The 20,646-nt window shown below is 29.8% G+C and overlaps 3 protein-coding genes across 3 annotated transcripts; 1 reads left to right on the top strand and 2 right to left on the bottom strand.

Annotated features, from left to right (window-relative positions):
* Window positions 1–2,773: 2,773 nt before the first annotated feature.
* LOC124948496 (fatty acid synthase-like) lies at window positions 2,774–9,881 on the bottom strand. Its single transcript, XM_047492180.1, has 15 exons — window positions 9,721–9,881; window positions 9,380–9,630; window positions 9,076–9,307; window positions 8,483–8,910; window positions 8,105–8,398; window positions 7,818–8,037; window positions 7,576–7,736; window positions 7,168–7,485; window positions 6,782–7,087; window positions 6,494–6,714; window positions 6,146–6,429; window positions 5,699–6,082; window positions 3,762–5,611; window positions 2,960–3,688; window positions 2,774–2,863 (listed from the first exon to the last, which is right to left on the bottom strand). The coding sequence occupies exons 1-15, from the start codon at window positions 9,866–9,868 to the stop codon at window positions 2,774–2,776; spliced, it is 5,916 nt and encodes a 1,971-aa protein (XP_047348136.1). The 5' UTR covers window positions 9,869–9,881.
* Window positions 9,882–11,386: 1,505 nt separating this feature from the next.
* Window positions 11,387–12,118, top strand: LOC124948495 (histone-lysine N-methyltransferase SETMAR-like). The gene has a single exon (XM_047492179.1). It carries the CDS (start codon window positions 11,387–11,389, stop codon window positions 12,116–12,118), a length of 732 nt encoding a protein of 243 aa, XP_047348135.1.
* A 266-nt stretch (window positions 12,119–12,384) lies between these two features.
* LOC124948635 (fatty acid synthase-like) lies at window positions 12,385–19,594 on the bottom strand. The gene is made up of 15 exons (XM_047492516.1): window positions 19,328–19,594; window positions 18,994–19,244; window positions 18,687–18,918; window positions 18,172–18,599; window positions 17,772–18,065; window positions 17,482–17,698; window positions 17,240–17,400; window positions 16,831–17,148; window positions 16,445–16,750; window positions 16,151–16,371; window positions 15,806–16,086; window positions 15,348–15,731; window positions 13,438–15,278; window positions 12,647–13,357; window positions 12,385–12,528 (listed from the first exon to the last, which is right to left on the bottom strand). The coding sequence occupies exons 1-15, from the start codon at window positions 19,473–19,475 to the stop codon at window positions 12,457–12,459; spliced, it is 5,865 nt and encodes a 1,954-aa protein (XP_047348472.1). The 5' UTR covers window positions 19,476–19,594; the 3' UTR covers window positions 12,385–12,456.
* Between the last annotated feature and the right edge of the window lie 1,052 nt (window positions 19,595–20,646).

Below are 20,646 nucleotides of genomic sequence, written 5' to 3'. Positions count from 1 at the left end.
TGATCGTGTTTTAATTTTTGAATTAACCATCATCTTCTCTGTAGTATTTTTAAAAATATTTGTAGGAACTAATCCTAATACTACGTATCAAACATCATTCATTCGTCTCCGTTTTGTCTATATTCATGATGAATCAAACTTCTTACTTTTAAATTTACGTCTATTAATATTTCTCAAATTTATCACGAATCGCAACAATTTCTTGGGAAGTTATTAAGTTGATTCGTTTGTCGAATTTCATAGGTAATACTAATAAAAAAAAAAAAAAGAAAAATAAGAACAATAATACATAATGGATACAATATTTGTCCGAAAATTGTTGAAACAATTTGTAGATGATTTTCGTGACAGAGCATTTTCAAAATCAGGAAGACCATCGTCCTCAGATAAAGAGCAAATTAATATTGCGTCACTATCAAAACATAAAAAGTAAAGATTGTTCTATATGTTCAAACAGAAAAATCCAGGGCGGAAGACGCCGAACTAATTATTTTTTCGATACGTGTAGTCGAAAAGCAGGACTTCATGTTGGAGACTATTTTGAAAGATACCACACAATGGAGGATTATAAATTATAATTTTTATATAAAAACATAACATTAAAACATATTATTGTGTAAATATATATCTAAAATTTGTTTATCCTACATAATCTTGCATATTATGTATCACTAGTCGTTCAACGAAAATTAATTCCGATCAGTACGATACCCATGTCTAAATTTAATACGACTGCAAGGAATTAAAATGTCATTGCTATGAATAACATGTTGCCCTTTATATTCTGATATTTTGTACTTGAACACCGTAATAAGTGAGGTTAAATTACTATTATTAAATACTTTTAACAATATATCGTAAATTTTTTGCAGATTTCAATAAATATTTAATACTTCCTTCGTCGCGTGACTTTACACCATCCTTCATTAGTTGCGCCATAGCATTCTTCCGTCGTATATTTTATTATACAACTTTGCTAAATATGAAGATTACATATAAATGTTTAACGTGCGAACTATATAAGCTTATAAATTTTTGAAAACAATTTATTTTTTTTTTTCGAATTTCTGTATTAAAACTTTAACAAAAAATGTCAATTAAATGACTAATTAATATATATTTAAAAGTAAAAATTTATTCTCAATTTTCAAATAGAAATTGAAATACTATTTAAAAATTACAAATTACTTTACTTACATTAATTATTTTAAAACTAATTTTCATACAAATATTTATTTATACTGAAAGATTGATAATAATTAACACTTGAAACAATTAATTATTTTAAACTTTTTATTGAATTTCACGATTCATATTATTTTTAATTTATAAAATATTAATAATTGGATTAAATTTTAATAATATCTTTAATGAGAAAACATAAATGATAAATTATTATTTTATATAACATGTAAATATTTAATATTAATTAATAAAATGTTATTGCGTGAGTTTTGATATTCATTGTATTGACTATCAAATTGACAACATTAATTAAAAAATGTTCCAAACAAACGTTTAAAGGTATTACAATATTAGGGCCTATTCCGTAATCATGTAAAAACTTATATTAATCCGATTTCGAATCTAACATCAACGTTCTTAATTTATTTGTTACATCCAATTTCTACAGAAAATTACTCATCTATCGAACGCAATTAAAAAATAATTTATATTATGAAAATATTAGAAATCAATAGAGAGAGACGAAATCGATGATGTACTTTTAGAAAACTTAGAATATTGAACTCGCGAATAGAACTTTCCTGGCTTAATGGGATATCCAAGAATATAAAGCTTTCATAATTTTATCTGTTACTTAAGGTCAAGCCTATCAGAATTTCAATTTTAATAAAAATTATGTTTTTGACGACCGAAGAAATAAATATAAGTAGAGTTGTATTTAATTAGACTTTGCGATTTCTTTTAATAAGTAAATTGACTAATGAAATTATATATTTTATCACATTTTTTACAATCGAAAAACAATGCATCATAGATTGCAATATTGAAATGTTTAAAATTATAATTTTGTTTTCTCGACATTAAAATTCTCTTCAGTTAAATCAATTATTCCTTATTCCAATGAAAGCAAAAAAAAAAATGTTTAAAAACATTATATATTTTAATTTTTTATTTTTTTATTCATTAATTTATTAAAAAATTACGTAATAAACATCCGTCTAGACATTTAATATTTATAAAGAATGTAAATGAATTATTAATTTAGTAAATATATATATTGCATTATCTTTTTTAATTAAACGAAAGTTCAAGTAAAAATATCATGATATGTTTACATAATAGGTTGTATGAATGATTGTACGTTCATTAATCAAGGAAATAATCGTAATTGAAAATGAACATAATATTGATAAAAATTCTTTATTGAAACGTAATAAAATACAACAAACACTATGTCTACAACTATTACTAAAGTAGTATATTTGTTTACGATCTTCAAATATTGAATATTTATTTAAAAAAAAAAACTTGTTTGCTAAATGTTGGTTTATCGAAAAAAAAAGAAAATTGGATCCTACATGAGAATAATCAATCGATTGAAATGGTTTTCAAATTCGTATATTCAAATATGTAATAATTTTGCCTTATTTCGAATTTCGATAATCAAGTATAAGTAAATTTAAAAAAATATGCATACATATAATTTACAAGTTATAGATCATTCCAATATATATATATATATATATATATATATATATATATATATATATATATATATATATATTATCTCTAAGATTAATAAAAAATTTTAAAGAGTCACATAATCTCGTCTATATAAATATTTTTCGAACATTTTTCGATCTACTTCTTCCTCCTGTTGGTCTATTTCGATAAATTCCTGAAATAAAATATCAAAAACAATCATGACCGATGATATAAGAAATACTTTTATAAAAATAATAAAATGATAATATATAATAATAAAATTAATTACCTTCTTTTCAGCTTTAACGGAAATGATATTCATCTCATTATCATTAATGGATTGTTTAGCTTCAATAAAACGCAGAGCAATTAAAGAAGCATTTGCATTCAGAAGAGTACTCAGTCGTTGTAGAAACAGCGAGATTCTTATGTAAAATGTATTCATAAATTGAGACGTCGAATGTTTATTTTCAACGGAATAAATCAATAAGATAAACAATCCATGAAGGCCAGATTTCATTCTTTGTTCACATATTTTTTCCACAATAGGATCTCTTGAAGAATCATCGTTCAAAACGGGTGATGAAAAAACGAAGAATTTTACGTTAGAAGGACAGAGTTTTCTGCTTTCTTCGTCGAGTATTTTAGTGACTTTGGAACATTCAGGAAGAGACGCTGACGATGTTCTTTGTAGATCGAAGATAGCTTCGAGCTGACCAAGAGAAGCGGCTTCTTTTAGCAAGTTATCAACGTTTGTCGCTTTGCTCATGTCAACTTTTTCGCGAATGATCACCGTTGCTCCATTTTCACGCCATTTAAGCACACGGTCCTTACGATCTCTGATAGATTTATTAGAAGCTATTAATAATTTCCTAACTCCTTGCTCGATCATCCATTCGATCACTGCTTTACCAAAAATATTGAAATCGCCGACAATGAAGTAACATTTGTCGTTACGGAAAGATAGACGAGGAACGAAATAAGAACATTTCACTAGTTCTTGCAAATTGACGAGAACCTAACGACAAAATACAATCATCGTCAATAAAATTCAACTTATCGGGAAATAAATTAAAAAAAAAATTAATTACCTTTCCATAACGTTTACAAACTTCAGTTCTTCTTTCCTGAGTTTTCTTTGGAAGATAAACTCTTCGAGAAATAAGAGGTTTTAAGGTACCAGCTTGTAGAGCTGTTCTCATTAAGTCCTTTAATTTTCTTTTCATTTCCGTTGTTAAATACATTAAATCTTGTAAACAATGGCTATAGATATTAATGCCTTCTAAAAAAGTAGACATACCCAAACATCTCTCTAATTGATTATATCTGTAATCAATCGTTTTAGAATCAAAGACCAATATTAAATTTTTATGAGTTCCGAGAATGTCTATAGAAGATTCGAGTTCGTCTAAGATTGAAAATCTTGCAACAATGAGGTCCATTCGTTTGCCCTTCATAAGATCGTAAATATAAGCTTTATAGTCATTAATATACATAATATGAGAATCCGGTAAACGTGGTCGAATCGATTGGATTACTCGTTTTTCGGTTTCAGTTTCATAAGTTGTATAGACATCAAAATTATACCATAAAGATAGATTAATAAGAGCCTGTCCTAGTTCGCTAGCACCGTTATGTATCAAAATAGTTTTTATTTTGGTAAAGTAATACGAGTTCTTATGTAAAATGGAAAAAGCTGCCAAATAAGCTTGAGGCATTGTTGCAGCATCTTCGAAGCTTAAAGAGTCTGGTATCGTCCAAATAAAATCCGGATCAGGACAAATCTCATTACTTATTGTTAAATTCTGAAGAAGTCCCATTACTCTATGACCTTTTTCATCTGTTCCTGAATATTCTGTGATACATATTTGAGAATCTAAATTGACTTCATTGTTCAACCAGTACTCGTAAATATTTAAATCGAATGCAGCGCACTCTACTTTTACAATACTTTTATCCTTCTCCTTCAATGATAATTCTTCCATCAAGGTTAATGAACCTGATTTTTCAATATTAGCTCGCCAGCGCGGCAAGAAAGTAGATTTCTCAGACAATGGCATCCATCTGTACGTACCCCATACATTATCGGACGACAATACGTTCTGAACAAGATTTAATTTCATCTGGTTTCGATAAAATACATTTTCAAGCGAAAATTTCGGTGCTTTTGAATTTTGTAGATCAAATACTTGAAGTTTCCTGTATTCTGGCTCTTGTTTTAGAATTCGAACTGTATCAAAGACATTGTTGTCTGTAATAGTATTCACCAGAAAGATAACTTTATCATATTTCGAATCTCTTAAACTCCTTTTCAGATGATCAATACAATTGTCCTGATTTTTAATGACAATTGGTTTCTTTGCATTCTCAACTTTTCGTAGAAGCAAAACCGTACGATCAAGGGCTATTTTTTTTTTTAGAACGAGATTTAATCCTATACTTGTGAATGCGGCAATCATTTTATCTTGATCTTCCGTCTTTATGATCGTCAATAAAAATGATTCTGTACCGATATTATTAATAGTATTTCTTAAATCGTTAAAATGTGCATAGTCGATAATCATCAAATTAAATGTTTCATTAGACATTTGTTTAATATTCTTTCTAGGAACGTATTGTATTTCGAAGCTATTGTTCGTCTCCTTCAAAATGTTTTCGATACATTTTAAAATATTATCTTGTTCGTCTTTTGATTCTTGAATTACCATTATCGTCCCCGTAGTATTTTCAGAAATATTTTCCGAAAGTATTCCTAGTATTACGTGGCAAACGTCAATTATATTAATTTCCGTTTCGTCTAAATTAGGAATAAATCGTACTTCGTTCATCAATATTTGCAAACTTGCATCTGTTGGTGTTATTTCCTCAAATTTAACACCACTCACAAGAATTCCCGGACAAGTTATTACGTTGATTCGTTTTTCGAATTTCATTGGTAATGCTAAAAAAAAAATAATCTGTAATTGATACATTGTTTCTAATCGAATTATTATATAAAAAACTATAGAAAAAATTTCAGAGGACTTACTGTTCATTTTTTTTATTTCTTCTGTAAATTGTCTCATATCGATGACAATCTTTTGTATCATACTTGGCATTAAAATCTTTCTATTATTTTTACTGAAAATATGTACTTGAAATAATCCTTCTAATAACAACGCCCAATCATTTTTATATGTAAGTGTACCATTGGAACATGATAAAGATAGTCCGTCAATAAGATTATAATGTTCTCCATACTCGTAACCACGTACAAGTAGATCACTGTAAAAATCTTCTTTCGTTATAATTTCACATTTTTCTTTTAATAAACTAAAATCAGGAATTTTTATATCTGTTAATTGTGTTGATCGTATAGTCCCAGACGCTATCATACTTTCATCTTTGGTTTTTATTTCGAAATTTCCCGAACCTGAAAATGTACATTGCTTGTTAATTTTTTAACGAAATAAAAATATATATCTATTATGTTTACCTTGGAACACCATAATGAGTAACGTCATATTATCATCACTAGGTACTCTTAATAATATATCGTAAATGTAAATATTCTCGAATGAAAAAGATTTGATATCCTTGTCTCCTATTATATCTGAATAAATATCTAAGACAAGCTTCAAGCAGATAGTCAATGGTATTATAACAATATCTCCAATTTTAAAATCTTGTAAAAATTTGTATTTATCTGATTTCAAGTCTAACACAAACGAACGTTCTACTTTAATTTGTTCTACCTGCCTTTTGAAGAAGTTCACATACCTATAGAACGCAAACAATAAATAATTTTTATCATATAAGTAGTAGCATTCAATAACATACTAACCAATTGAGACTATGTTCCCATCGTACGAGAGATGAAATCGATGGGGTACCCTTAGAGACAGGATATGGAACTCGGGGATAAAGGTTTCCTGGTTTAATGGGACATCCAAGATTATGAAGCTTTCCTAGAGTGGACAAAAGTAAAGTCGTATTGTCTTTATTATCACGCCTTGTTAATGCTAAATTAATGCAATCGCTATGCATTGACTTTTTTAGAATAGCCTGAAAAATAGAAAACAATGAATTTTGCAGTAGAAATAAATTAAATTATTTTCAATAGTAAACAAACCTGGAGAAGTCCGTGGGGTGCAATTTCAATGGTTATTGCATTTTTTGGTATGAATGTCAATACCTCTTCGAATAAAACTGGAGAAAGAAGATTATTGGTATGATATTCCGCCGACGATAGACGCGATTTCACTAAATGCCATTCATTTTTCGGAATAGACGTACATATCCAGCGTTTACTGCGAGCTTTCGGATGAGAAATAACTTCTTGCAAGTATTTCAACAATTTTGGACCAGCCGGTGCAATGTAACGGCTATGATAAGCGATATTACTAGTTGGCACGATTTTAGCGAATATTCCTTTTTCCTTAAATAAGAATAATAATTGTTAATTTTACAATACTATTACTATTAAAATTGTTTTTCAAATGATTTCTTAAATTTTACCTGTAATTCTTTAACAAAAGCTTTAATAGATTCAGTAGGTCCACTTATGGTAGAACTATCACTACTATTGTGACAAGCAACATCGATGTCTTCGGGACAAAGATGTCGCACCTGTTCATAGCCAAGACCAACTGCAGCCATAGTTCCATGTATCAAATTGCTTTCTATCGATGCCAGACCTCGAGATAAAGCGCTCAAAATCATTTCCTCAGCAGTAAAACAACCATCTGCGTAAGCACAACCCAGTTCACCCACAGAATGACCGATCATATAATGTGGTTTTATGCCGACTGCATATAAAATATCTACTAGTCCTATCTACGTAAAAGGAACGACAAAAGACCAATTATTTGAAAAAAAAAGAACACTGCAATCTAGAGCGCTTAGTAATATAAGACAATAAATTACTTGCACAGCCGCTATGCCCAGAAAAGAATTTATAATATTATCGTATATCTTTGGATCTTTGTCACATAAAATTCGCACGATATCATATCCTCTAGGTTTTAAAACTGCATCGCATTTTCTTATTGCTTCTGCAAAGATTGGTATCTTCATCAGAGATTCACCTGAAAGAGGCAATTTTAATTGTATATCGTGTTATAGAACGTAATATACTTTTGTAGATTTAAATATAATGTTTGCTATACCCATTCCGGTCCATTGCGAACCCATTCCCGAAAAAACAAACCAGATTTGTTGAGAATGTGCAATCAAATTATCTGGAATTAAATCGATCGATGACACTGTATCTCCAGCTTCAACTTCGGGTATTATAATATAGCCGGCATACAGAGAATATGGGAATGGATTTATAGTAATGTCGTAGATTAATTGAGCTAAATCATTGTCCGCTTTGTTTTCTTGTAGCTAAACGAAATCATGGAATTTAAATGATGATTTTCCTGTCTGAACGATTGAAGAATAAAAAACTTACAGTATTAAAGATCGTAGAGATCATTTCCTCGGTTCGAGCAGAAGCTACGTAAAGTCGTGGCATTGCATTTGGTAAAAGTTCTCTCTTCTTTTTTTCTTTTGAATAACGTTTTAAGATAATATGAGAGAAGGAACCCGAGATAGAGCAAGTGTTCACGGCAGCATAATCATCTTTCCAAGGTGTTGGTTTTGTAACAACTTTTACGCGTCCATCACGAAGACATTTGGCATCCTCCGGAGGTTCATCGTAATGAAGATTCGGAGGTATAACTCCTGTCTCCATAGCAATGATTACCTAGAAAAAATAAAGTGAAATTAATCCATAATGGTTCTAAATAAATATATATGCAGATACTTCGAGTATTTTCAGATGAATTACCTTGAAGATCGAATTTATTGTATTATTACATAGTGTATGACCAATGTTTGACTTGATTGAACCGATTAGGAGAGGATTAGAGGGACTTCGATCTTGAGCATAAACAAGATCTATCGCTTTTAATTCCTCGCGATCTCCCTCCTTGATCGCCGTACCATCGGCCTCGATGTAAGTTATATCGCTAGGCTTTAAACCGCATTGTTTCAATGTCTGCTTCATCATTTGCGCCTGGAATTCGGCCGAGGCAAAAAAACAACTGTTTCTTATATTTACTTTGCCGAACATTATTGTTGAATTGACAACCTCGGCGTAAATCCGCTTTGCATTTTTGGCTTTCTGAAGGAATAAAACACCTATCGATTCGCTTCGCGTGAATCCAGAAGCTTTAGCGTCGAAAGATCTATTCACGCCATCGGGTGACAACAGACCTAACAATTGAAATAATTTACGTTGTTATTTTTGCAATGGAAAAATTTTTTGCATTTCATGAAATTTCGATGAACATTTAAATGATAAAAATATAGACACAAAGTTCATTGTTCTTGCAATATATAATATAAATAGATTTTTTTATAGTAATTATTTTGTATTACCTAATTCATACATGTGATAAGATGTTTGTGGATGCAAGATTACAACTCCACTATCAACGATTGCCTCATCGCAAATTCCACTCTTTATGGCCTCATACGCTTTAGTAATAGCCAACGCACTTGATGTGCAAGCTGTGTCCATAGTACAGCTTGGGCCAATCAGTCCCATACAGAACGACATTCGATTAGATATCATAGCACGGCAACATCCTAATAGATTTAATCCACTTTGCTATGTTAACAAAGAAATGTATTATTTATCGAAATTGAAGATGAAATTTTCGATAAGAATTTATTTGCTCACCTCCAATTTTTCATAGAAAAGAGCTTTATCTGATTCATTCAAGGTCAGTGCTCCAAAAACAGCAGTTTTTTTATTTCGTAGTTCTATAGGATTTATTCCGGCATCAATGACCGCCTCGAATGTAACTTCCGTTGTCAATCTGACTGTTGGGTCCATATAATTAACAAGTTTCGCATTGATGCCGAAAAAAACGTTGTCTAACTTCGTTATTTCCTTCATCGTCCCAATACGTGACGGAATTTTAACATTTTCTAGAAATATACATTTATTAGTCAAATTAAAAATTTGTATCTGAAATCGAATAGATCTTTACGTTATAATATGATTTTATTTATCTTTACCTACGGACCATCTTGTATGATCTGCAGAAACGCAATCTATTCCCTTCATAAGATTTACCATCAAATCGTTAATATTACCGCTCTTAGGAAATCTTCCGGACATTCCAGAAATAACAACTGCATCATCGTCCAAATTCTCTAATGCCATATTCGTTGATTTAAACACTTGAAAAAGGAGACACTATATCAAGCTGATACTGTTAAGTAAAGCTCTCTTCATTTATTTATACTATTTCAGGAATTTATTTCTTATTTATTTTATTTATGTTTAATTGAAATTGAAATTTATGTTATCCATCATTTATATACTATCGCATATATAATAAATAAATTTAAATGTTTAATTATTTTATAATAATGAATATTATTGTAGAAGAATTAGGTATTTAAAACACTTTTATTATATATTAAAATATTTAAATAGGAAACGTAAAATATTCATTAGAAAAGCGTATTAAACTTTAACCAAACATATTTGTTGTCTCTTCTGTTATCTCTTAAAATTTAACAAGATATAAAAAGAAAAAATTTTCTTTACTATTTTAATGATAATATTAACACTTTCGTCGTGTGTTTAAAAAAATTTTCTTTTTTTGTTTCCTTATAGTGGATTTTCTATTACCTCATACAATCACCGAAACATATTGATTCTTTGCCTTAAATTATAATTAAGAATAATTTTATTATAGTATAGAACAATATAATATTATTTATTTTTAAATATAAATGTAAATAATTAATTCAAAGAAAACGTATTGATGATAGCCTTTAAATAAATAGATGGCTCATAAATTAATTCCTGTAGCTAATAAATATTTAATCCTTTTACGTGTGTAATAAAAATTTTTAATAAATTCATTCCATTTCATACTTCTATAATAAATTAAATAATGTAACGAAATGCTAATGTACATTATCCGATAAATCATGACGTATAAAATGAACTGAACTTTTTAAAATTTATAATGATGACATTCGAATATTAAAATTCGAATTAGCTATTCTAAAGTTCATGCAAGTCGTATGTGAATGAATTCATAATTTTGTTATTCTTTTGCCGTTTCTCATGAATATTGTAGACGTATTTTTGAAACATAATTTTTAATACATTGATCTTTCGAGTTCATGGCAAAGTATTAAAAGTCACAATAATTTAATGAATTACTTTCGTCATTTTTTTCTTTTCTTTTTTTTTTTTTTTTTTTTTTTTTTTAAACAGATTCTTTATATTTTTAAAACAATGAGATTAAAAATTCTTCGACTGGTATTATCAATAGAGAGAGAAAATTTTGTTTCACGAGAGACAAAATTATTTACAATCAGACATCTTACAGCATGGAAACTTTTTCTAAATTATTAATTGTAAATAAATCAAATGCAATTATTTGAGAATACAATAAAATATCCTGGGCATATTGATGTACTTGTTATTTTATTTTCTAATAATTCTGTTAATTTTTCGTAATAATGAATTTCATGTATTAGATTGAAAATTATGAAACGGGCGTTTTTTATTTAATCTGTGTTCAGCTGCGACTAAAAGAGATACATTGTAACGTGCTCTCGATATTTTAATTTATAAAGCTTAAAGGTATTCTTCTTACTCATTTTGTAAAATTTTTTCGTGTTTGTATCCCATTTTTATTTTATTTTTATCCTAAACCAAATGGAAACAAAACGCGATTTGCATCTACTCTTCTTGTACGAGTTTAAATTAAATCATACCGCAGTTCAACCTTCAAGAAATATTAATCAGGCATTCGGAGATGGATCCACCAATGAAAAAAATGCTCGGTATTGGTTCCAAAAATTTCGTTCTGGCAATTTGAGTATCGTCAATAAGTCTCGAGGAAGACCACCTGTCCATATTGATAACGAGGAATTAAGGACGACTATGGAATCCGATCCACACATAACTAGTCGAACACTTGGATCTAAACTAGGAACTAGTCATACAGCTGTGTTAAAAGATTTGCGTGCAATAAATAAAATCAAAAAATTGGAGTCATATGTGCCGTACGAATTAACGCAACTACAGATGATCGACCGCAAAAGCAAGTACGCATCTTTGTTGCTTCGCAATACACGATTGCCATTTTTACAACAAATCACCACTTGTGATGAAAAGTGGCTTTTGTATGACAATCGAAAACGATCAAGCCAATGGGTAGATAAGAATACACTTCCAGGACACACCCCGAAACCGAAATTTCATAAAAAAAAAATTATGGTCATCATATGGTGGAATGCCCAAGGAGTGATCCATTATTCCTTTCTACAACCAGGCGAAACTATAACAGAGATGTCTTATTGTCGTATAATTTATATCACGCATGAGAAACTTATGAAGAAACAACCAGCATTGGCTCAATCGGCACAGCGCAATATTATTGCATGATAACGCATGACCACATAAAGTTTCAATTACTGTTGACAAATTAACTTCTCTACAATATGAAATTTTACCACATCCTCCATATTCACCCGATATTTCACAGACCGATTATTACCTTTTTCATAATTGTGAATTATTTTTAAAAATACAATAACCAAAATGATATTATAAAAGACTTTGAATTATTTATTAACTCTAAAAATAAAGATTTTTTTTCAAATAGGCATATATGATTTGCCCAATCGTTGGCAAAAAGTCGTAGACGCCAATGGAAATTATTTCAAAAATTATATATTTTAAAAGGAAATAAATTATAAAGAGTTTTAGATTAACTAAATAATTTATTGTTGCACATTCAAATATTCTTCGAAATATTTATGATCATATTCCTCCTCAGTTATATCCTCTTTACTCTATAAAAGAAAAAGAAAAAAAATAATTATTACAGAATAAAGCATTACCGAATTGTATTTCCTAATTAAAAATTTGGAATCTTCCTAATTAAAAGTTTTGAAAACAATGATATCTTACCAGATCTTCAATAACAATAGATTTTTTTACAATTTTGTGATATAAAAAGATAATAGAAGAGTTCATTTTGATTAAAACTCTTAGCCGTTGAAACAAATTTAACATTCCCAAATAACATTCTGCCTTCGGTTGAAGTTTGGATTGTGTAATTTCGAATAAATTAGGTATAAGGACAAGTAATCCATGTTGACCAAATGTTGTCCTTTGTTCGCAAACTTTTTCCATCACGAAGACCTTCGAAGAAGCTTCGTTTTCATTGTAAAACTCAAAAATGATGAATTTTTCGAGTGACGGGCAAAGTCTCTTTGATTCTTGATCAAATATTTGAGTGATTCTGATCGAATTAAATGAAGAATACAAAAATTCTTTATTTGTTCTCTGTAAGTCGAAAATAATACCAAGTTGACCTAAAGATGAAGCTTCCCTTAATAATTTTTGTACCACCGTCGCATTCGTCAGATCAATCCCCATTCGTAATTCAAGCCTTTCTCCGTGTTCACATAATTTCTTTAGATAGTATTCTTCACACTCTTTGTGCGTTTCTTTAGAAACTACAAATAGCTTCGTAACACCTTCATCAATTAACCATTTTATCAACCTCATGCCAAAACTATCCAAACCTTCAACAATGAAGTAGCATTTGTCTTTATCAAAGCATAAGCTAGGAACAATATCAACAGATTTAGACAGTTCCAACGGAGAGACGAGCACCTACAATTAAATATTTTGTTTATATATTAATGGTATAACAGTATATCCATGAAAATAAATTAAATACCAATATCTCTTACTTTTCCATAACGTTGATGAACTATCCTATTCTCTTCCTGTGTTGTTTTTGGTAGATGAAGTTTATTGGAAATAAGTGGTTTTAAGATATTTGCTTGTAGAGCTTTTCTCATCAATTCCCCTATATTTCTTTTCATTGTCGCTGGTAAATTCATTATATCTTGCAAACAGTAACTATACATACGAATATCATTTAGAAAAGCATTTGTACCAAAAGTCATTTGATTAATTATTTTAGAATCATGAATAAATACGATATTTTTATGACTTCCGACAACATCTAGACAAGATTCGAAATCTTCCAAGACCGAATAGCTTGCAATAACTAAGTCCATTCCTTTACCGTTTGTAATATCGAATAAGAAATCTTTATAGTCATTAATGTTCATAATATGAGAATCCGGTAAACGTGGTCGAATCGATTGAATTATCTGTTTTTCGATTTCAGTTTCGTAAGTTGTATAGACATCAAAATTATACGATAAAGATAGATTAATAAGAGCCTGTCCTAGTTCGCTAGCACCGATATGTATCAAAATAGTTTTTATTTTGGTAAAGTAATACGAGTTCTTATGTAAAATGGAAAAAGCTGCCAAATAAGCTTGAGGCATTGTTGCAGCATCTTCGAAGCTTAAAGAGTCTGGTATCGTCCAAGTAAAATCCGGATCAGGACAAATCTCATTACTTATTGTTAAATTCTGAAGAAGTCCCATTACTCTATGACCTTTTTCATCTGTTCCTGAATATTCTGTGATACATATTTGAGAATCTAAATTGACTTCATTGTTCAACCAGTACTCGTAAATATTTAAATCGAATGCAGCGCACTCTACTTTTACAATACTTTTATCCTTCTCCTTCAATGATAATTCTTCCATCAAGGTTAATGAACCTGATTTTTCAATATTAGCTCGCCAGCGCGGCAAGAAAGTAGATTTCTCAGACAATGGCATCCATCTGTACGTACCCCATACATTATCGGACGACAATACGTTCTGAACAAGATTTAATTTTATTTGATTTTGATAAAATATATCTTCAAGCGAAAATTTTGGTGCTTTTGAATTTTGTAGGTCGAAAACTTGAAGTTTCTTGTATTCTGGCTCTTGTTTCAGAATTCGAAGTATTTCAAAGATATTGTTTTCTGTAATAGTATTCACCAAAAAAATAACTCTGTCATATTTCGAATCTCTTAAACTCCTTTTCAGATGATCAATACAATTGTCTTGATTTTTAATGACAATTGGTTTCTTTGCATTCTCAACTTTTCGTAGAAGCAAAACCATACGATCAAGGGTTATTTTTTTTTTTAGAACGAGATTTAATCCTATACTTGTGAATACGGCAATTAATTTATCTTGATTTTCCATTTTTACGATTATCAATAGAAATGATTCTTCATTTATATTATTAAAAATGTTTTTTATGTCATTAAAATTAATGCTGTCAATGATTATCAAAATAAACTTTTCATCAAATATTTGGTTAAGATTCTCTTTAACAATGCATTTTATTTCGAAGCTATCCTTTACCGTTTTCAAGATGCTTTGGAAACATTCTAATATATTATCTTGATTGTGTGATTTTGTCTCTTCTATCATCATTATTTTTCTCGTATTATTTTCACAAATATTTTCCGAAAGTAATTCTAGTACTATGTGACAAACGTCGATCATATTCATCTCCGTTTCGTCTATATTCGGAATAAATCGAACTTCATTCGCGAATGAATTCAAAGAAAAATCTGTGTTTGTTATTGTTAATTCCGTAAATTCGACACCGCTCATCTCAATACCTGTACAAGCTATCATGTTTATCCGTTTGTCGTACTTCATCGGTAAAACTAAAAAATAATTATCCGTTATATTTATATGGCTTATCAAAAAATTAAAAATAATTTCTTAGACTTCACCTTTTCCTTCTTTCGTTTCTTTTACGAATTCATTTGTATCAATGACAATCTTTCGTATCATACTTGGCATCAATATATTTTTATTATTGCTACTAAAAATTTGTACTTGGAACAATCCTTCCAATAATGGCATCCAATATTTATTCCATGTAAGAAGTCCTGATGAAGAATTTAACGATAGTCCATTAACACATTTATAATATTCTCCGTATTCATAACCACGTACAAAAAGATCCGTATAAAAATCTTCCCTCGTATATATTTGATTTTCTTCTTTTAATAAATCCGTATCAGGAAATTCCTTTGTGCACATATTTGTCGATGTTATAGTTCCAGAGGCTATCATAATGTCATCGTTAAATGATACTTCAAATTGTCCTGATGCTAAAAAACAAACGAACGAATTAGTTTACTAATTAATTAATAATGTAAAAATATGTGATTGTTACGCTATTTACCTTTCGTCACCATAATTACCAATTTAAGAATATCATTTTCTGGTACTTTTAGTAATTGATTATAAATAATAATGTTCTCAAATATAAAAAATCGATCAGATTGTTTTCCTATTAATAATTGAATTTCTCGAACTAAGTGCAAATAAACAGCTAAAGGTATTATTATATCGTCACCAATTCTGAAATCTTTCAAAAATTTGCATTTGTCTGATTTTAAATCCAAAATAAACACTTTTTGTGTAGATGAAGTCGTCTTACATTCCTCGTAAAAGCACACGAACCTATCGTACACGAAAAAAAATTAATTTGTATCATGGAATTAGTAGAAATCAATAGCATACTTACCAATCGATGCTATGTTCCCATCGAATGAGGGAAGAAATCGAAGGTGTATTTTTAGAAACAGGATATGAAATTCGCGGATAAAGCTCTTTTATCGCAATAGGATACCCAAGATTGTAAATCTTTCCTAATGTAGATAATAACAAAGTTGTATTGTCTTTATGGCCTCGTTTTGTTAATGTTAAATTAATGCAATCACTGTGCATTGATTTTTTGAGAATAGCCTAAAGTATTTAATATGATAAATTTTTCAGTACTAATAAATACAATTTAAATGTCTTGCGATTACAAACAAACCTGAAGAAGTCCGTGGGGTGAAATTTCAATGGTTATTGCATTATTTGGTATGAATGTCAAGATCTCTTCGAATAAAACTGGAGAAAGAAGATTATTTGTATGATATTCCGCTGACGATAGGCGTGCTTTATTTGAATTCCATTCACTTTTCGGAATAGACGTGGATATCCAACGTTCACTGCGAGCATTTGGATGAGAAATAACTTCTTGCAAGTATTTCAACAATTTTGGACCAGCCGGTGCAATGTAACGGCTATGATAAGCGATATTACTAGTTGGCACGATTTTAGCGAATATTTCTTTTTCCTTAAATAAGAATAATGATTGTTAATTTTACAATACTATTACTATTAAAATTGTTTTTCAAACGATTTCTTAAATTTTACCTGTAATTCTTTAACAAAAGCTTTAATAGATTCGGTAGGTCCACTTATGGTAGAACTATCACTACTATTGTGACAAGCAACATCGATGTCTTCGGGACAAAGATGTCGCACCTGTTTATAGCCAAGACCAACTGCAGCCATAGTTCCATGTATCAAATTGCTTTCTATCGATGCCAGACCTCGAGATAAAGCGCTCAAAATCATTTCCTCAGCAGTAAAACAACCATCTGCGTAAGCACAACCCAGTTCACCCACAGAATGACCGATCATATAATGTGGTTTTATGCCGACTGCATATAAAATATTTACTAGTCCTATCTACGTAAAAGGAACGACAAAGAATCAATTATTTGAAAAAAAAAAGAACACTACAATCTAGAGCGCTTAGTGATATAAGACAATAAATTACTTGCACAGCCGCTATTCCCAGAAAAGAATTTATAATATTATCGTATATCGTTGGATCTTTGGCACATAAAATTCGCACGATATCATATCCTCTAGGTTTTAAAACTGCATCGCATTTTCTTATTGCTTCTGCAAAGATTGGTATCTTCATCAGAGATTCACCTGAAAGAGGCAATTTTAATTGTATATCGTGTTATAGAACGTAATATACTTTTGTAGATTTAAATATAATGTTTGTCATACCCATTCCAGTCCATTGCGAGCCCATTCCCGAAAAAACGAACCAGATCTGTTTAGATTGTTCAGTAATAGGTTCAATTTCCTCTACAATTTTTTCTGAATTTGTCATACCAGCTGGTGGCGTTAGTATATATCCACGAAACAGAGAATTATTTAATGGGCTTTCATTAAGATCAGTGATTAATTGTAGGAATTCTTCGTCTTCATAATTCTTCTTTATCTAAAAGTAAGAGGCATGTCAATCCTATTCTTCAAATCTCATTTATCGAATAAAATGTATATCGTTAACTTACATCATTAAAGATCTCTATTAACATTTCCTTAGTTCGAACGGACATTACAGAAAGTCGAGGCATCGTATTTATTGGAAACTCTTTCTTTTTCATATTTTTCGAATGACGTTTTAGGATAATGTGAGAGAAGGAACCACCGTGAGAAGTAGTGTTCACGGCTGCGTAACCATCTGTCCAAGGTGTTGGTTTTGTAACGACTTTTACACGTCCATCGCGAAGACATTTAGCATCCTCCGGAGGTTCGTCGTAATGAAGATTTGGAGGTATAACTCCTTTTTCCATAGCAATGAGTACCTAAAAATTATAGATGAACTTAAGACATAATAACTAGATAAATTAATATTAAATACTTAAAGTATTCTGAGAGAAAGAGAGAGAGAGAGAGAGAGAGAGAATTTACCTTAATAATCGAATTTATTGTATTAGTACAACTTGAATGACCAATATTCGATTTGACCGATCCAATTAGAAGAGGATTGGAAGGATTTCGATGTTGTGCATAAACAAGATCGATCGCCTTTAATTCCTCGCGATCTACTTTTTTGATTGCCGTACCATCGGCCTCGATGTAAGTTATATCGCTTGGTTTTAGGCCGTTCTGTTCCAACGTCTCTCTCATTGTTTGCGCTAGAAACTCAGCACTATTGAACATCACAGTTTTCTCTTTGATACATTCGCCAAATAACACATTTATAGCACTAATCTCAGCGTAAATACGCTTGGCGTTTTTGGCTTTTTGAAGAAACAGGACACCTACGGATTCGCTACGCGTGTATCCCGATGCTTTTGCATCAAACGATCTATTTACACCGTCCGGTGCCAATAAACCTAAAAATCAATTTGTCCAATGTTTTATCTTTCAATAATGTTCTCATTTTTAATATTTTATTTTACTTTATTTATTTGATTCCTTACCTAATTGTTTCAACTGAGAGGAGATGTTCGGAAACAATACAAGGATTCCTGCATCGACTATTGCTGCCTCGCATTCACCTGATTGTATAGATTCGATCGCTTTTTTCAAGGCCATTGCACTACCATTGCAGGATGATTGGATGGTACAACTTGGTCCCACAATGTCCATAAAAAAGGATATTCTATTTGATGCCATTGTACGAGCGGATCCCAGCATACCGAAACCATGTGGCTACATCGATAACATTGATGAGTATAAATTTCCAAATATTATCACTTATTCAATGATATGAATTCAATTACTAACTTCGTATTTTTCATAAAGAATGACTTTGTCAGACTCCACCAAAGATAATGATGCAAAGACGCCGATGTTCTCTCCACGTAATTCAAATGGATTCAATCCTGCGTCAGCGATTGCTTCCCACACACAGGGTAATAGCATTCTTACCACTGGATCCATCGAAGACGCAAGTCTCGAGCTAATGCCGAAAAATATGTTGTCTAATTTTGTGATATCTGATATTACTCCAATACGCGACGGAATTTGTTGATATTCTGGAAAAAATAATCGTTCGAACACGCATCATAGTTCACGATATTTGCGTAAATAGTATTAAAATGAACGATTATAATCTTACTTTCGAACCATCTTGAATGATTTTCTGTTACACAATCAACACCATTCATAAGATTTTTTATTAACTCATTAATATTTTTACTATTAGGAAATTTTCCGGATATACCGGAAATCACAATTGCGTCGTCATCCAACTTATCTGGGACCATATTGATTAAAGTTACTTATCTGGAACCAAATTGATTAAAGCTACTTTTAAGGAAAGAAAAATAAAATGACAGAGTAATGAATACAACTGATTCAATAAACGGCTATCATATATATAAAAGTATTTCGTAAAAATTCTTCTTTTTATACCTTCAATGCTATCGATTTATATGACTGTGAACTTTCATTATTTACAAGTATAATACTATTATTTTTTGAATATTAATCGTTAAAAAGTCATGACTAAATTATTATTAAGAACAAAGACGTATACAAAATTATTTAAATCGACTTTCTTTCTTTTCAATTAAATGTTTCTCTTTTTACTTATATAAATGGAATAATTTCAAATAAAATATTAACATTTATATAATTATTTTAAGTGATTTCGACTCGTACAGAAAGGATTTTATTTTTATTAAAAAGAATAATAAATATTCATTATATACTTCCTTATTTTTACATTATATAAAATTCTTAGGAAAAAATTTGCTTTTATAATATCTATTGTTTTGTTTTCCGTATAACTTGGTAAGTTACATAAATGTATAAATATTAATAAAATGCTAATAAAATACAAAATGTGTCGTTACAAAACTCAATATTCGATGTTCGAAAATTCAATATTTGATAAATAATATTTAAAATTATAATACCTAACGAATTTCTAATTCAATTTGTATCCTAATATTATAAAGATATATACAAAATATTATGCGCGAATGGTAATTTTATTTTTATCCTTTCTTTTCATAATATTTAATTCTATGAGCAAAAAAAAAAGAAACTAATGAAAGAAAATTACATTATATTGTGATATTACATTAATTATTATTGCGTTATAATATTGCATTATATTATCATATAATATGTTTATAACGTAACATATAATTAAGGTAGATACGATATCTAAAGTAAGTTAAAATGTAAATAATGTGATTTATGTGAATGAAATTTTTTAAAAACGCCCTATGATAGACAACATAATTATTACTTTGTTTAACATCATCAAAACGTCTATAAATATCGTACTAAAGTTTGAAAATACATTTCTCAATATATATAGACGACGCATATAATTGTTATTATCGTTTATAATATTTATCACATTATGATTATTAAAATATAACGAATACATAATTATAATCATAAATAACAATGATGATCGTAAAT

This window comes from Vespa velutina, chromosome 4, assembly GCF_912470025.1.
Source record: "Vespa velutina chromosome 4, iVesVel2.1, whole genome shotgun sequence".
Taxonomy (NCBI): domain Eukaryota; kingdom Metazoa; phylum Arthropoda; class Insecta; order Hymenoptera; family Vespidae; genus Vespa; species Vespa velutina.
Note: the sequence above shows the minus strand (reverse complement) of the source record. Positions and strands in the feature narration are given on the sequence as shown.

What these genes read in the sequence shown, in the direction of transcription:
- LOC124948496 (XM_047492180.1), bottom strand. Translation starts at nt 9,868, where the DNA reads ATGGCATTAGAGAATTTGGACGATGATGCAGTTGTTATTTCTGGAATG. An exon ending in TGGGCATAGCGGCTGTGCAA is followed by an intron (nt 7,486 to 7,575) that starts GTAATTTATTGT and finishes CCTTTTACGTAG; the next exon opens with ATAGGACTAGTAGATATTTT. An exon ending in CCGTTAAAGCTGAAAAGAAG is followed by an intron (nt 2,864 to 2,959) that starts GTAATTAATTTT and finishes ATTTTATTTCAG; the next exon opens with GAATTTATCGAAATAGACCA.
- LOC124948495 (XM_047492179.1), top strand. Translation starts at nt 11,387, where the DNA reads ATGGAAACAAAACGCGATTTGCATCTACTCTTCTTGTACGAGTTTAAA.
- LOC124948635 (XM_047492516.1), bottom strand. Translation starts at nt 19,475, where the DNA reads ATGGTCCCAGATAAGTTGGATGACGACGCAATTGTGATTTCCGGTATA. An exon ending in CAATAAATTCGATTATTAAG is followed by an intron (nt 18,066 to 18,171) that starts GTAAATTCTCTC and finishes TATAATTTTTAG; the next exon opens with GTACTCATTGCTATGGAAAA. An exon ending in TAATAGAGATCTTTAATGAT is followed by an intron (nt 17,699 to 17,771) that starts GTAAGTTAACGA and finishes TCTTACTTTTAG; the next exon opens with ATAAAGAAGAATTATGAAGA.